This window comes from Acinonyx jubatus, chromosome C1 (assembly GCF_027475565.1).
Source record: "Acinonyx jubatus isolate Ajub_Pintada_27869175 chromosome C1, VMU_Ajub_asm_v1.0, whole genome shotgun sequence".
Lineage (NCBI taxonomy): Eukaryota > Metazoa > Chordata > Mammalia > Carnivora > Felidae > Acinonyx > Acinonyx jubatus.
In genome coordinates this window covers 147,231,481-147,249,137 of record NC_069381.1, presented here as the reverse complement: position 1 = coordinate 147,249,137, position 17,657 = coordinate 147,231,481, and the positions used below count along the sequence as shown (strand labels likewise).

The 17,657-nt window shown below is 40.8% G+C and overlaps 1 protein-coding gene across 8 annotated transcripts in view; it reads left to right on the top strand.

Annotated features, from left to right (window-relative positions):
• The window catches only part of ITGB6 (integrin subunit beta 6), a 132,391-nt gene that overhangs the window by 96,073 nt on the left and 18,661 nt on the right, over positions 1–17,657 (top strand). For all 8 annotated transcript variants that reach the window (XM_053215148.1, XM_053215149.1, XM_015082903.3 and 5 more), the window contains 4 exons: positions 4,449–4,583; positions 4,804–5,221; positions 11,196–11,418; positions 13,942–14,039. In XM_053215148.1, the coding sequence (XP_053071123.1) occupies positions 4,449–4,583; positions 4,804–5,221; positions 11,196–11,418; positions 13,942–14,039 (874 nt within the window). The remainder of the gene's footprint in view (positions 1–4,448; positions 4,584–4,803; positions 5,222–11,195; positions 11,419–13,941; positions 14,040–17,657) is intronic.

The window sequence follows — 17,657 nt, the reverse complement described above, 5'->3', positions numbered from 1 at the left end:
GTGAGATCATGACCTGAGCAGAAGTTGGATGCTCAACCGACTGAGCCACCCAGGCACCCCTAGCATTTAGGCTCCAGAAGGAAAATGACTTGGTTTGGTTTGTTTTGCCTGGTTCATAATAGATGCTCAGTAAATGAATGATAGGATGAAAATATACAAATAAATATTTATATCCTTTCTTTGGGAAATTCACATTAAAATATTCCTGGTGAATTCTGCAATGTGATATTCCAATTATATCAATGCTAAGATCTCGTTTATTTTGGTCAGATCATGTCACCCACTGCTCTTAATTTCAAATCTACAGAACAGACTTGCAGGTCATATCCCTCACCTCTTTTGCTCCTGACTCACTGTGCCCCTGTCTCTAACATTACTCTTGCCTTAACTCTTGAGATTTCAGTCTAAGTATATATATATTCCTTCCCGTACCCTGCCCTCTGTTTCTTGAACTCTGCTTCTAAAATGATCTAGTCCCCCTCTCTTGTCATACCTTAAAGCTTGTCATTGACAATAGACTCTCTATAATCTCAGCTTCATGTAACCCATTCCCTGCTCACCACTTCCAACCTTTTCAGCTCACCCCTGCGAGTTCCCTTTGTATTTCTTCCAACCCATCAGGATCTCCAACTAATTAACCTTACCTTCTCTCTCTCTCTCTCTCTCTCTCTCTCTCTCTCTTTACTTCAAGTGACTCTACCCTCTCTTTGTAGTTCCTCATCTCCTTGATGTCCTCTTTTGCCTGGGCCCCAAGCTTAAATTCCACCATCACGATCACTCTGTAGACATACCCTCAGCTCCCCTACCCTTTACGGCTCCACTGAGGTCACTTAGCCAATCATGGTCCTGGTTAAACCCAACTGTCCATTCACCCTGCACAACTGAACAGGAAAGGGAAAAACATACAATCATGCTAACTGGTCTCACTTTAAATTCATGATCATGTACTTGCAGTGGTTCCTCAATGCCACCCAGCAACCACGCTGTACTTCTTTAGGAGACATCCAAGTGGAGACGTCCACGAGTCAGCTGATACATTAGTTGGCAATTCAGGAGGGTAACCTGGACTCTCCTAAACCTACTTCACCAACAGTTTTCTCCTTCTCAATTGATGGTAATTCCATCCTTCATGTTGTGAGGGCTAAAAAGCTTGAAATGATCCTTGACTCCCCTCTTTCTCTTACCCTGCACTTTTAATCCATCAGAAAACCTTGCTGGCTCTATCTTCAAAATTATTTAGAATTTGATCCAGACACTACCTTCACTGCCCTCATCCTTGTCGGACCAACCATCTTCACTCACATGAATGACTGCAAAAGCCTCCTAAATGCTATTTCTCATTTCTACCTTTGGTTTCCTACATTCTGTTTTCAACAAAACAAAACAAAACAAAACAAAACACAACCTGAATTTTCCTTTAAAAATATTAAGTCGGGTCATATCACTCTTCTATAGATAACCCTAATTATGTTCTCATTTTACATAGAGTAAATGCCAAATTCTTTAAAACTGCCTCCTAGGACCCTCCCAGATCTGTTCTCCTCCACTCCTTTACCTCTGTGACTTCACCTCCTATTACACCAACTGTCTCTGCTCCAGTATAGCAACTCTGGCCTCCTTGCTGTTCTATTTCCAGAGCAAGCAAGTCCTAGGACATGCTCCTGCTCAGGGCCTTTGCACCGACCGTACCCTGTTCCTGGAACACTCTTTTGACATATGCCTGCATGCTATTTAACTCTGCACTTCCTTGAAATGTCACCTTACTTCCTACTGTAACTACTTTTTTAAAGAATTGCAGACACTCTCTTAATCTTCATTATCCCACCCTAACTTTTTTTCATAGCATTTATCACCTTCTAGCATGCTGCATAGTTTTATGTATTATGCTGTTTCCTTTCTGAATGTAAACCACAAAACGTCAGCTATTTTAGTGGTTTTTGCCTCCCAAGCACTTAGAACAGTATCTAGCACATATTGGACACTCAATAAATATTTTCTGTGTGAATAAAGTTATAATATAACTATTTGAAATGAAACAGATGAAAAGAGTACATTTTTATGCTAAATTGGCAGAATTTGAAATCTTAAGACATGATAGAAATAATCTTTAAGGGGTGCCTGGGTGGCTCAGTCAGTTGAGCATCCGACTTTGACTCAGATCATGATCTCACGGTCTGTGAGTTCAAGCCCCTCATCAGGCTGTGTGCTGACAGCTCAGAGCCTGGAGCCTGCTTCGGATTCTGTGTCTCCCTCTCTCTCTGCCCCTCCCCCACTCATGCTCTGTGTCTCTCTTCCTCTCTCAAAAATAAATAAACATTTTAAAAAACTTTTAAAAAAAAGAAAAGACATAATCTTTAAGACTGAGAAATGACACTTCAATCTCTGATGGAGACCATATTCTGAAAAGTCAGCCTTATGTCCATCTACTGAAGGTGTGTTGGTATGGGGCAAATATAAAAAAAGGGAAGAAGAAGAAGAATGACTGAGAATTTATAGTCAGTGACTTAGAATTTGGAGGAAGGCGGGTCATATTACTATGCAGTTGGCAAAATTATACTTAAGGAAAATTTGAGGCTGAATATGCTTTTAAAATTCCAGGAGTATAGGGACTCAAGTCTTCTTGGATGAACTGAAGTATTACTTAATTCATAATGTTTTACAACTTTTTTTTTTAATTTTTAAAAGTTCTGTTTTGTTCTCTAGAGACTTTTTATTTTGCAAAAGAAAGAATAAAGTCTACATAATAACACTAGCTTTCCTCATAACAAATAGCTCTTTTTTCTCCTTCCCTGACATTCTTCCTCCTGTAAAACCTTGCCTTTATCTCCCTTCTGCCATAACCCATATGCTTCCTATCTAGTCTTTCTTTCTTCCATCTACGTCATCATATATACCAACCACTCCCGGTTCCTGATCCTCATGCCTCAGGCCGGGGTGAATGCAGCAACGTCCCAGCTTTCTTGACTCTTGTCTTCCTACCACGTCTGTAAGCCTGTAAGTCTGATAGACCATGAGTCTGTCCTGCACACACCTTCCAGAGAACTTCCCTGCAGCTGTATTTTCAGTAGAACGGGTCCCTGCTTCAAAGCTATAGGGAATGTTTCCCATGGGTCTTAACTCATCTCTCCAAACCTCAAGGCTATTTGTTGTCTGGTGTCTCCGAGGACAGTAGGAGTTGGGGCTTCATCTGAGCCCCACTTGTCTGCATTCCACACCACTCTTGGCCCTGAACTTTCTCTTTTCTGGTCCCCTCACCTGAAATACCACTGTCATCCTCTCCACACATCTACATTCAACATAGCCATTAAGGACTTCTATACTTTCAGCCTTCAGTGACCACTCTCTTTTCTGAAATGTCCCAAACCCACATCTGTGTTATGCAATTTTTTTTAACTTAGTGATACATCAGTTGACTTGGACATTAACTGCTTTACTTGTTCCATCTGGTTTTTTTCAGCAAAATGGTAATCATCTTGAGGGCACAAATCCCATTTTACACTCATCCCCCAGACCTGACTCCACACTGATAATGTACAATAGGTACTTGATAAATTCCAATATTGATTTTAAGGAACAGTTTCTCCCACATTTTAACATCTCTAAAATTGGGATGTGTTTTACGATTAATGGTGTCTTACAAATGCTGTCAACTGCAAATGTATGAAATCGGCTGTAACTGTACATGTAGTTGTCACCTGAATTCATTAAGTTCACCATTGGTAGGTAGTACAGGTGTTGAATGTAATTTCCATTTTAAAATACCTTCAAAAAGTTTGCACTATGATTTGATACTGAAATGAAAAGTCATTGTGTATGCAGAAATGTACCAAAACAGAGCAGCAGGGTATCAATTTGATATCAGTGAAGCAAACATTCATTGTTGAAGGAATGACTATAATTCTGTATTCTGTGCAAAGCAACAACCAGCTGCTTTCTGTGACCTAAGAAATGATGATACTTACAAGTAAAGGAAGCTGCTATATTTTGTTACTGAGATGCAAGCAAAAAAATAAAAAAGGCTTTTATATGCCAGGCAGTGCAACTGAGGGCTGGAGAATTTGCCAAATCCTTTGGAATGTGTACAATAATTTTCAAAGAAATGATAGACTGATACGATTGATTTAGATGTTGCACAGAGCGATCTTGAGATATTTTGTCATAATGTCATTGTCATAAAATAATGGTGTGTTTTATAATCGATGCCATCTTAGATTCAATAAAATATGACACGTATTTGTGTGTGTGCGTGTGTGCGTGCCTGTGTGTGTGTGTGCGTGTGTGCGTGTGTGCATGTGTATCTTGCTGGCTTTGTTGTTTGATTGATGGTATGGTGAATTTCTTCTAGACTCAATTTAATTTTATTCATTGGAGCTTAATGAACATGATTCATGGATTCTTCTGGTTGTATTTTGTGGTTGTGACTTTAACTCTTTGCGTCCTCACCAAAGGAACTCCGGTCTGAGGTGGAACTGGAAGTGTTAGGAGACACGGAGGGACTCAACCTGTCTTTCACAGCGATCTGTAACAACGGTGCCCTCTTCGCACACCAAAAGAAATGCTCTCACATGAAGGTGGGAGACACAGTAAGTAGAGGGTCAATAGGTTGTCCGAAAAAAACATTCAGGCAAGTCAGAAGTTACCTTATTGCACCGAAGCTGAATTTTTTTCCTTTCAAGACTTTCAAAAGGAATTTTCAAAAATTTCGTAAGAAATGCTTTTGGAAGAGCCAATCCCCATGCAGCTCTGTTTCCTCCCATGCATTTTGGGAGGCTACAAGAAGATAATTAGAGTTTTCTTTTCCAGGCTTCATTCAACGTGACCGTGAGTATACCAAACTGCGAGAGAAGAAACAGGCACATTATCGTAAAGCCCGTGGGGCTGGGGGACACCCTAGAAATACTTGTCAGTCCGGAATGCAACTGCAATTGTCAGAAAGAAGTGGAAGTGAACAGCTCCAAATGCCACAACGGGAACGGGTCCTTCCAGTGTGGGGTGTGTGCCTGCAACCCTGGCCACATGGGTCCTCGCTGTGAGTGCGGGGAGGACACGCTGAGCACAGACTCCTGCAAGGAGGCTCCAGATCACCCCTCCTGCAGTGGAAGAGGCGACTGCTACTGTGGGCAGTGCATCTGCCACTTGTCTCCCTACGGAAACATTTATGGGCCCCACTGCCAGTGTGATGACTTCTCCTGCGTGAGACACAAAGGGCTGCTCTGCGGAGGTAGGCGGCGTCTAAGTCCACCTCACACTGTGGCTGTGCAAGTATCGAGGAGGGGCCTTGCATCCTTTGAACCTTCCACAGTTGCCTGGGCATAGTAGGTGCTCAATAAGTATCTGCTGATCAAGTGAATGTGTTAATCTCTAGACGTAAGGTAACTGATCTTCTCTTGTAGTTTTTCTGGCTCTTACATTCTCTTGGGGTGAGATGCCTGCCAATTCAATTTACATCTCTATTGTTGTTTCCCTAAGAATAAGTAGGCAAAAGAAGGTTCTTTGGTTATTATCCAGACTTCACAAAATTGCATGTAATCTGAACTCTATTATCTTCCAGACTTTCCTGGATCAGGTTTCCAGATATCTTACCCATCTCTTCTTAAAAAAAAAAAGGGGGGGGGGGGCGCCTGGGTGGCTCGGTCGGCTCACCGTCAGACTTCGGCTCAGGTCATGATCTCACGGTCCGTGAGTTCGAGCCCCACGTCGGGCTCTGTGCTGACAGCTCAGAGCCTGGAGCCTGTTGCAGATTCTGTGTCTCCCTCTCTCTCTGCCCCTCCCCTGTTCATGCTCTGTCTCTCTCTGTCTCAAAAATAAATAAACGTTAAAAAAAAATTTTTTTTAACGTTTATTTATTTTTGAGAGAGAGAAAGAGAACATGGGGAGGATGGGCAGAGAGAGGGAATCCCAAGCGGACTCTGAGCCATCAGCTCAGAGCCTGACGCCGGGGCTCAAACTCACAAATGAACCATGAGATCATGAACTGAGCCAAAATCAAGAGTCAGACACTTAACGACCGAGCCACCTAGGCACCTCTTAACCAACTCTTTGGAAAAATAAAAAGCAAGGCTGCTTAAGGAGCATATTGCCAAGGACAAGGGACACAGAAATACTAAATGAACTTTCAGGGCCTTCATTCATTCCACACATATTTATTAAACACCTTTTATGTGACAGATACTAGATTAGGCACCGGGTATAATAAAGATGAATAAGGATATGTGTGAAGAACGCTATGGAATGGGTAAAAATGAGAAATTGCTTGGAAAATTTTTAAGATCAAGAAAATTTTGGGGGCACCTGGGTGGCTCGGTCGGTTAAGCATCCGACTTCAGCTCAGGTCATGATCTCACGGTCCGTGAGTTCGAGCCCCGTGTTGGGCTCTGTGCTGACCGCTCGGAGCCTGGAGCCTGCTTCAGATTCTGTGTCTCCCTCTCTCTCTGCCCCTCCCCTGCTCATGCTCTGTCTCTCTCTCTGTCAAAAATAAATAAACATTAAAAAAAATTTAAAAAAAAAGAAAATGTTTAAATAGCAGAAAAGTGTGTTTTAAAAATCCTTTGCACATGGAAAATTGCTACAGTTTAAGACCTAGTCTAAGAATAGTTTAAGAATAACTATTATAAAGTCATTCTGATATATATCCATATATTTAAGTATAATCTATCTGCATAAGAATTACAACCGTGTTCATATTCTTTAAAATGATATAAATTTGTGTTACAACTGGAATATTAACTAACTGCTGAATTGAAGCTCCCAATGTCTCCCTTTTTCACAGTGTGTGAACAGGCAGCTTTTCAAAACAGAAAGCCATTATCTTTAAAGAAAACTAAGCAAGTTATGTTTTCAAACCACAGTGTCGGGAACATATAAAAGAGACTGATTCTCGGGAAAAAAAGGCCTGAGAAGAGCAGCCTCAAAGAATTCCAGGCTCTTTGAAAAAACCGTGTGATGCCTTTAGAAGCGTACCTCCATTTCATTTCTTTGCGGTGGCTCTTGCTACCAACAAGTTCCTCCGAGGCCGCCTTCTTTCTTCTCCCCAGAGAGCGAAAAATTTAGGGTCTGTCCAGACTGAGACACTTTTCTCTCCCCTTTCATTCAGAGGTCTATTTCCTTATTTAATGGGTGTGTTTCCAAACCCATATCAGTTCTCTTCTCACAAGATTGCAGGCAGGAGACAGCCTGAAGCCTGCGGCTGACACCATGTCTTGAACAGGATATGCTCCGCAGATTCCCAGATTGCATCTCTCATAAAACTCTTTGAATAAAATATGTTCTCAAAACATTTGAAATTACCTTTCAACAAAATTCTATGTACAGCCTAATATGATATGATAGCAATAGTACCCCTACCTATATTTCACCCTTTAAATCTTAAATCAAAGAATTCCAGAGCAGTGCTGAACTGTGCTTAGCAACACAGTTCTTACCGTTTCTTAATGGTCTTCTACTGCATTTGGTACCACGTATGCACACGGAATTGAACTCTATAAAAAGAGTGGACTTGATCTGTGCCTCGTAGTTTGAGAGGTCTGGCAGTAGGGCCTCTCTCTGTATCAGATACAGTGATTGCTAGAGAAGTTCTGTCTAGAAAATGCAATTATTTCTGCAGTTGGACTAAGAAAACTTCACCAATGCCCGGTTCCTTCATATTTGGGGATACTTTACAATTCTCAATCATTACTGTTTCTCAGAAGCTATTTTGTTTGTAGCAACATCGCAAAGGATGTTACTAGATCATTAGTAACTTTCTCTTTAAAAAGGTATAATAAAAGCAAGTACTATTATTCAAATTCAACAAATAGTTGTGGAGCACCTACTAGGTGCCTGGCATCGCATTTCGCGCAGGGATGGAAACTGTGACTTGCTCTGTGGTTACTGTCGTTTGTAACAGAGGCCAGAGTGTGCTACCGATTCACTTCTCGTGCATATCTCTCTGATTTTACAACTAATTCGCCCTGCAATGTGCCACTTCTCTGAAGGGCTATTACCACAAGGTTCTTCTTCGTGTACTTTCTTTCATCCACCTATAAGTACTCCGTTGATTTATTCCCTTGCCCAAATTCCATTAGTCCTTTGTATTTTGATTCTAAGAGACGGGAAACTAACAGGCAAAAGGCATTACAGAAAATACTTCCTGCCATTATGCACTTACAATTATCAGTCAATGGCATTCCAGAAAGATCTATCCCTCTGAAAAGAGCCTAACCATTTTTTTTTTAATCTTTGTTTATCATCTTGCCTCTGCATGAAGCCATTGTGTGGGTCTTGTTGTTCTTTTTGTGGTTGTGGTTATATGAGCAGGTACTTTAGATAATTGGTTGCTTGTGAATATCAACTAGCAACAATATGGTGGATGGTTCTGGAAAGCCCACAGAAAGGTTTCTAAATTCTGACGGAAGCTCTTGGAAGAGTTTTCTAAATTTCTGCTAAATAATTCTCTTTTTGTAAAGTTTATTTATTTGAGAGAGAGAGAGAAAGGGGGAGAGAGAGAGAGAATCCTAAGCAGGCTCCACACAGTCAGCGAGAAGCCCAACGTGGGACTTGAACTCATGAACCATGAGATCATGACCTGAGCCAAAATCAAGGGTCAGACACTTAACCAACCAAGCCACCCAGGCGCCCCTCTGCCAAGTAATTCTTACATGCAGTGATACACTTGGGCATTCGCAAAGGAAGTGCACATTTCATTTGACAATATTTATAAATCATATTGATTTTCTGGAATAAACGTCAATATAGAAATCTATCCCTACTATGAGAATAAGTTTCCCCTTTTGCTGAGGAAGGAACAAAAAGCAATTGTAGTTTAGAGGATAATTTAGATGAGACATGTCTGCTGCAAGTTCCCATGTGTCTCCTCCTTCAAGCAGCTTTGCTCTGCCCTGGGTTTCTGCAGCTTTGCACTCATTGATCTCCTACCTCTCAGTCGTCCTGGTATGATCCTTTTTTCTGATCACATTTTAAATGCTGATGCTCTCTAGGGCTTTCTTCGCTCTATCTGCTTTCTCTACCTGATCCACAACAGCTTTAATTGCCATCTGTCTCTGATGGATCCAAACCTCAAAACTCTCTCTATAGATATAGATACATAGATACATATATCTGTCTATTAGAATGTCCCACAGGCCCCTCAAACTCAACAGAGCCAAAAATGAACTCATCATCTTCCCCACCCAAAGATGCTCTTCTTCCTCTGCTTCAGAACAATGTATTCATTCAACAATTAAGCACTACTCTGTGCCAGGCACCACGGATAAGGCAGCAAGCATGAGCTGGCAGCCTCCATTCCAGGTCAGTAAAAAGGTTGCACCGTTCACTGAGCAGCCCAGTCTGGTTACCTGGGGAAGATTCCATCCCTCTCTCTCTTCCCCTCTCCCTCCACCCTGGCAGCAAGTACACTATGCCCTTGCACTATTCCAACCCCTGAACTGTATCCCCTTTCCTCTCCATCCCCACTGGCACTCTTAGGGCCTCATGTCTTCTCGCCTCTACTGCTGCAACACCTTCCCGAGTGGTTTTCCTATCTCTCGTCTGACCCTCTCTACTGATGCCAGGATATTGTCAGACACATATCTATTTGTTCAGTCTCTCCTCTACTTAAAATTCCATAATTGTCAGGATAACAGGTCTTACTTTAGCCCATAAAGCTTTTCATGTGATTTCTGTGATGTGATGTGATTTCTGACTTTCCATGGATCTTTCCAACCCCCGCCTCCTCCAACCTCCCCTCCTGCCACAGCTCCTGTGCACCATTGGCTCTGTCTATATGAAACTACTCTGGGTATCATGCAGGTCACACAAGGGTCACCTGGGTGGCTCAGTTGGTTAAGCATCCCACTCTTGGTTTCAGCCCAGGTCATGATCTCACAGTTTCATGAGTTCAAGCCCTGAATCGGGCTCTGGGCTAGCAGCTCAGAGCCTGCTTAGGATTCTCTTTCTCCCTTTCTCTCTGCCCCTGCCCCACTTGCACTGTCTCTGTCTCTGTCAAATAAATAAATAAAACTTAAAAAAAAAAAAAGCCGGTCCCATGATTACACACTTCTGTCTTTTACCTATGCTTTTTTGTCTGCTTAAAATGCATATAAACATCTTCTACCTTTTATCTGTATCTTCCAAATTCAGCTCAAGCATCACCTCTTCTGGAGAGGTCTCCAAATCTCTGGTCCAATTTGGAAACTCTCCTTCTGTGTACATAACACTTATCACACTGCAGTGTATTTATTACTGGTGGTATTTATTTGCCTGTCTCCAATACTAGCCTATAAGCTTAGTGACCTTATTTAATTTTGTATCTTCATGCCTAATGCAATCTTTGGCACATGATATATGCTCAATTAAAGTTTCTTAAACAAATGAATTTGTTGAGCACTCACTGTATGCCTGCAGGACATCTAATTGGTGAATGTGAAGTAGAAGATTTACACATTATCTCATCTGACCACACCGCTGTAAGATTTTATTCCCTCTATTTGATAGATGAGGCTTTTATGATCACTCAGCTTGAATGATGTAGAGGTGGGTATTACCCAGGTCTGTGCTGCATCTCTATCTTATGGCACCATAATTAAAAGGAAAAAATTGTAAAAACAATTTAAATACACACACACACACACACACACACACACACACACACACATAATCACACCCCCTCCCCCCCCCCCAAGTTGCTGTTATAGGCTTCTGGATTATCTCATTTCATCTGGCTCTAAGTTCTGTTTGATATAACATCAGGTAATCAAATCAGTCTTCAGTTAAGAGACCAGATCAATAAATATACATACTTAGCAAAATTTGTTCCATAAAATATATCTATGCTCACTGCTTCCCCTCCCACCCCCACTCAACTTTTTTCTCATTCTTCTTCTTCAGTCTTTCTAATGGTGTTTAAAGGCAAAGAGAAGGGGCACCTGAGTGGCTTAGCCTGTTAAGTGACCTACTTACGTTCAAGTCATGATCTCACGGTTCATGGGTTCGGGCCCTGGATCGGGCTCTGTGCTGACAGCTCAGAGCCTGGAGCCTGCTTCGGATTCTGTGTCTCCCTCTCTCCCTGCCCCTCCCCTGCTCACGCTCTGTCTCTCTGTCTCTCAAAAATAGACATTAAAAAATGAAAAACAAATAAATAAATAAAGGCAAAGAGAAAAGATGGTCCCAGAATCAGAAGTGGCGTGGGCCCTAAGCATCACCGGGTGTTTGTTTTACAGATAACGGCGACTGTGACTGCGGCGAGTGCGTGTGCAGGACGGGCTGGGCGGGCGAATACTGTAATTGCACCACCAGCACCGACTCCTGCGTCTCGGAGGACGGGGTGCTCTGCAGCGGGCGAGGGGACTGTATCTGTGGCAAGTGTGTTTGCACGAACCCGGGGGCCTCTGGACCCACCTGTGAACGTTGTCCTACCTGTGGCGATCCCTGTAACTCCAAACGGTAATGTCTCAACTTCCCTTGGTCTCTTTACTCGGACCTCATATTGCTTTTGGTGGGTTTGTTCTCCGAGCATCCGCCCAAATACACAGACCCACAGGGCCCCTGTGATCGTCAACCTGGAACGTCAGTGTCCGACTTGACTCTTTCTTTGTCCTGCTTATTATCCAGGACCACAGTGTCACTCACATTCCTGCTAGAAACAAGCCTGGGGAAGCTGAGCTGATGTCCCACACTGATAACATCAGGTGGCCTTTCACTTACAATACCAGCCACACAGAAGGAATACCCTGGAGGTAGACTGAGGACATCCACATTCACTACCTTTTCAGGGGAAACAGACAAGCTTCTTTCTTATCTAGAAGTTTAAAGCTTGACCTTCCTGATTCATTCCTATCTATAGACTCGTGGAGGCAAAAAGGCAGAAAGAGGATCTTGGCTTTCCATTTCTTCCCTCTTCTTTACCTCTCGTGCCTTTTGGCACCTCCCTCTGGTTGTCATTCTACACAGCTATTGTGTTTTGTATTTTCTTTTATACCAGATGAACAACAACAACAACAACAACATGTTTTTGTTTTCCAGTAAAAAAAAAATCTATTCTTTTGGTTGCTAGCTAACTTCTTCATGGGTAGTGGGGGCAACATTTATAGGTCAAACAAAGCAAGTCTCCAAATGGGCTGTGTGATGACACTGCAGAATATAATTTATTATACAGTGAACACTGCTTAAGCAGTTCATGGTTTCGTTAACTCCGTACCCAACATGGTAACATTTGCATTTCCAGTGTAAACTAAGTAAGCAAATCAATATTCACTCAGTGACTCCTCACCATTCAGGTGTCAAAACTTCTCTGTCACTGTGCCTGGACATATGCCAAGAGATGTGTGGGGACATAGTTAGACTTAGTTGAACAGAATTAAATGTAAAACGTCCTTTCAGGATGTTTCTCCCGTTATTTATCTGCTTCACCTTCTCTGTAAACATGATTTAATTTAAATCTGGTTTATAGAATGTGAAATTAACAAACCAGGTAGTTTGAATTTGAGGGATCAGGTGTTTATGTTAGCTTTGAGTGTTTATATTAGCTTTGAGATGTGTCCATTCTTCCATTTATTCATTCATACATTCGTTTATCAAATAGATATTAAGTACCTACTGTTCACCAAGGGCACATAATGATGACTGAAACAGTTATAGTTCCTGCCATACCAGGTGCTAAGAATCTAGTGGGAAAGACAGACATTTTTAAAAGTAATTATAATGATATCTGAGCTGACAGTTACAATAAGGGATATAGAGGGGACTGTGGCACTATATGGCAGGGCTACCACCCTAGCTTCAGCAGACATCAATGAGACATACAAACGGTAGAGGTTTTAAGGGTTTCCACAATGTCCAGCAGACCCCTGCAAAGCCACTCTAAGTAAATATATAACCTAGATAAATGCAATATACTTGCATTGCAAAGGCAATTTCCAGACAAGACTTCTCTCCCCACCCCCACGTAAACTGCTGCTTCTTAGCCCTTCCTACAAAGGAATTCAGAGGTTTGCACTGTAAGAGAACTAACTGGCAGGAGTCAGGGAAGGCTTGCCTAGGGCACTGCAGTTTCAGCTGATACTGAGGGAAACACTGATGGCACAGCTGTGGGGAATGTTTCCAGCACTTACAAGAGCATACATTTGCATGGCCTGGGGAAGAGAGAGAGGCAGGATGATGAGTGCCCATAGTAAGAGAACTTTGGCTGTTTTGGATTACTCCATACAGAATCTGGTTATAAAGTGATTTTTAGCACAACATTAATTCAGAGTCTGAGTTTTACTCTGCTGTGGAGACATCATTAGAGAAGCTTAATTCCTGGGCTATGTTCTTGAAAATACACTTTTCTGTAAGTAGAGTTCGTTTATTAAAAAGCCCACATTAATGGGGACCCAAGCTGTAACCCCAGCTTTTGAAAATATGCCTATAAGGCTTAGACTCATTCAAAATAGCTACGGATAAGTGAATCTTTGAAATAGCCTTTCATGACATGTATGAATTCTTAGAATTCTTCTCAAAACAGATGATTTCTGTTAAGAAATTAAAACTTTGTTTAGTCATGAATCATATTTTAACAGCATAAACCTTTCCCAGGAAAATGTAAAATGAACAACAACCACCAAAAAAAAAAAAAAACCCTAAATCAAACACCAATATAAGTGTGTCTTATTATTGGGGTTTTGTTTGTTTGTTTGTTTGTTTGCTACTTAACCAATCAGAAACAATTATTAGAGATAAATGAGGATAACAGCTACTGTCAAGCCTGGTTCAGGAAACACTGATTACTAAATGGAATCAGAATAAAGCAGTTTCCTCTTGAACATCACTCAAATATCTTTCTGAAAGTAACAAAAAGCAACATCCTTTATGAGACACTCCTATGTCATGAGCCATAGTAACAGCATTAAACCATTAAAGCAATAACCCAGCTACATATCTGTTTTCCAACAACATGAACTGATAAACTCTACTGAATAATGTTCACAGGAGCTGCATTGAATGTCACCTGTCTGCCGATGGCCAGGCCCAAGAAGAATGTGCTGACAAATGCAAACTAGTTGGTGCGACCATCAATGAAGCAGAAGGTTGTACTTGTCTCCAGTTGCTTTCTTTTTCTTAACATAGGTTTTGAGAACAGAAACGCCGTGAGGTGCTTTTCAGTAACTAATCTCATTTGAACCAGGGCATTAGTTCAACACTAGTGTTGTTGTTGTTGTTGTTGTTGTTGTTGTTGTTGTTTTAAGTTTATTTATTTTTTGAGAGACAGCGGGAGAGGCAGAGAGAGGGAGAGAGAGCATCCCAAGGAGGCTCTGCACTGTCAGCGCAGAGCCTGACACGGGGCTGGAACTCACGAACTTTGAGATCATGACCTGAGCCAAAACCAAGAGTCAGATGCTTAACCGACTGAGCCACCAAGGCGCCCCAGCAACATTAGGATTTAAGAGTAAATGCATTCCGTAAGGCTAAAAACATGATGGCTTGGGATACAAGCAATTTAAAGTCATAGCTATTCTATTTGGCTTCAGCTCTGTTGGCAAATTCACCTCTGCTTCACAAAAAACAACTGCAGAGAATTCCAGAATGCTATGTTTTTAATTAGAAAAGAAGAAAATTTGAAAAACAGCTAAATGTTAATCTCTTAACCTGAAATCATCCTCTATCATCTGATTGCCCTATTTGAAGACTGGACAAGGCAAAGTATGATATGGGTTTCCTGAGAGCAAGCCTCAGGCACAAGGCAGTTTCTGGTTAGTAGCCGTTTATTCCTCCATCCCTTCTCTGTGCTTTCTGAACATGAGTGTTACATGGCCACCCTTAATTCCCTGTTGCCTCACTCCCCCAAAACAAGAAGGCCTGTTATCTTTAACTGCTAAGTAAATTCTGCTCTTGCTTTCACCTGTCATTTTAAAATTTAATTATTTAAAATAAGATTCTTTTTAAAGGCAAAATGTCATCTCAAATACTTAAATAGGTTGTATTTTAGCTGGCAAGGCCATTTAAACAAATAATTTGTAAAGAAGATGCCTGACTCCTCCTGAAGGGCCAATCTAGGGGGATTAGTTTTTCCATCATCCCAAGCTCTCTGCATTCCCATCTTGCTCAGGCAGAACCGCTCGCTGCCCTACACACATGAGAGCAGTGACCAAGATGTATCTCAGGCGAAGTGCAATAATCAAGACAATTTATGACACTCTAGGATACATATCTTGAAGAGACAGAAATAAAGAAATTAATTCATTTCCAAAGAGGAATAAGTTAGTGGCATTTATTGTTTTAAAAATTACCTACATTGTTTCAAAATTGAGATTTCTGACTGTGCACAGTTGAATATGCCTGCATGGAGGAGCATGATTAGTGCTGATAAAACTCCTCTTCTGTTCTTTTCTGGTGACTAAAGATAAATATGCCAAATAGCCATAAATTGGACAAAATGGTGTGTACCTTACACTAATACTGAAAGCAGGATGCAGTAAAAGCACTGAGGAAAGTAACATTTGTGGACCATCCACATTAGTAACTAGTTCAAAGTCAAAGCATATCCCCAGGCTTCATTTCACAGCAAACAGTTGAGATATTTAGCAAGTGTTTCTAAGAAATGGCTAAAAATTGCAGAAAAATGTCCTGCAAATTACTACAACACCATTCACCAGCAGCATGGGAAATCTAATGTGCTAAGGGGAAAAAAGGAATAAACCTTGGAAACATGTAAGTCATGAACAGAGTTGCTATATTTAAATACACAGTTTTCAAGTAATTATCATAAATTCTTGGATTTCAGAGGAACACTGGGCCTCAAGTGGCATTTAAAATATTTGCATTATTCTTTTTGTGTAATTAGATAAATTATCTTCAAAATAGGGGAATACAATTATTTGTAACTCAGAAACTGAAAATATTAACTGGATTTCTAATACCATTTAAGGCACTAACCTTGTTGAATTTAAGAGAAAAAACATATTTGTCAGCCTGTGAATTAAAAAGTTACTTTTCTGGGGTGCCTGGGTGGCTCAGTCTGTTGAGTGTCCAATTCTAGATTTTGGCTCAGGTCATGATCCCAGGGTCGTGGGATCAAGCCCCATGTCAGGCTTTGCACTAAGTGTGGAGCCTGCTTATGATTCTCTCTCTCTCTCTCTCTCTCTCTCTCTCTCCTTTACCCCTCCCCTGCTTATGTGCTCTCTCTCTAAAATAAAAAACAAAAATAAAAATGTAAAAGTCACTTTTCTAATGAGACTTTTATGAGTTCTATTTCAACTTATGCAGTTATGTCATTGATCACATCACCTTGAAATTATCATCATGTATTTGCTCTCACATAGGGTCTTCTCTCAGCCCCACCTTTTCCCGACAAGGATATGGAGAGTAAAGTAGAAGAGCAAAACTTTATAATCCAAATACATCGTTCCTCAGCTCTGCTGTGGGGACTTGTGTGAGCATTTCTAAAGACATGTGGCTTAACTTTACTCATTCCATTTTAGTGAAAGACCCTTTTTAATCTACCCCAACATTAAGGTACTCAGAGCATTATTACTCAAAGTGTGTTCCATGAGAACACTAATTCTAAAAGTGTTGAATGGAAAATAGCATCCATGGTCATATAAATTTTGGAAATGGGGAGCTAAGCTTTTTGTTTATTTTGCGACTCCTGAAAAATTATGCACATTATATTAAATATGCATTGTGAATTTTCAGGAGAGGCATAGAAGGAAATGGAGTAAGGAAGGATTCCCAAACTTGTTTGACCACAGAACCCTTTTCTTTTTCCTTGGGAAACTGTTTCTCTGAGAACTACTGACCCAGCCCCAAAGCACAGGTCCTAAACACATAGGTGTCTTAATTCAGTAGTACAGATGGTTTATATTTCTATATCCTTCCTGGACCTTCCCGGATGCTGGCCTCCTCACCCCCATTCTCACATTTCTTCCTTTTCTAAGTATAATTTCATGGACTGCCGGAGACCTTATTTTCATTGTATTATTCTGGAGCAGCACTGCTGGCACTTAATAAAGAAGAGTAAAAAAGAAAGGTCCATTTCTTAATGAACAACAAAAGAAAACCTTAACAGCTAATTATGCAAATCTTCAGCCCAAGCTGGACTCTTTCATTGCACATTCAATAATACCATTTTAATACCCAAACACTATAAAACTGGCTAAATCTAGTCATAACAGTCATGAAAAGGAGTGGTGAAGTAATTAAAGCAAGAAGGGAGTCATGACGCAAAGGTCATATTAACAGTTCCATTAAAAACTTAAATAATCCTAGTGAAGTAAATTAAGCCTCCCTGTGCTTCAGTGTAGCTATTTAAAAGAAAATAAAAGAGCAAGATTAATATTACTGAAAGGAGTATTATAAGCTATCCACATATTTTCTACCTTAGAATAAAATGTTCCGTTAAGTAAACTTGGGAGGAAGAATGGTTGTGCACAGTCATGGTGGAGAGGAGGAAGGGGAGAAAAAACACTCTAACAAGAAAAAGCATATTCTCCAAGACTTCATGAATTCTAGTTAATTGGAGTGGTTTGGTAGGAGGACATGTGGTAAAGGTTATCTAAAAATGACCAAAGTATGAATTACATATGCAGTGCTATTGCATGAAATAAATGCAATAAATAAATCCCAGGTGATTTACATGATCATAAACATTTGGGAATGACCAGATGAGAATGATTTATAATTCGACTTCTTAATATTCTTATGTAAAT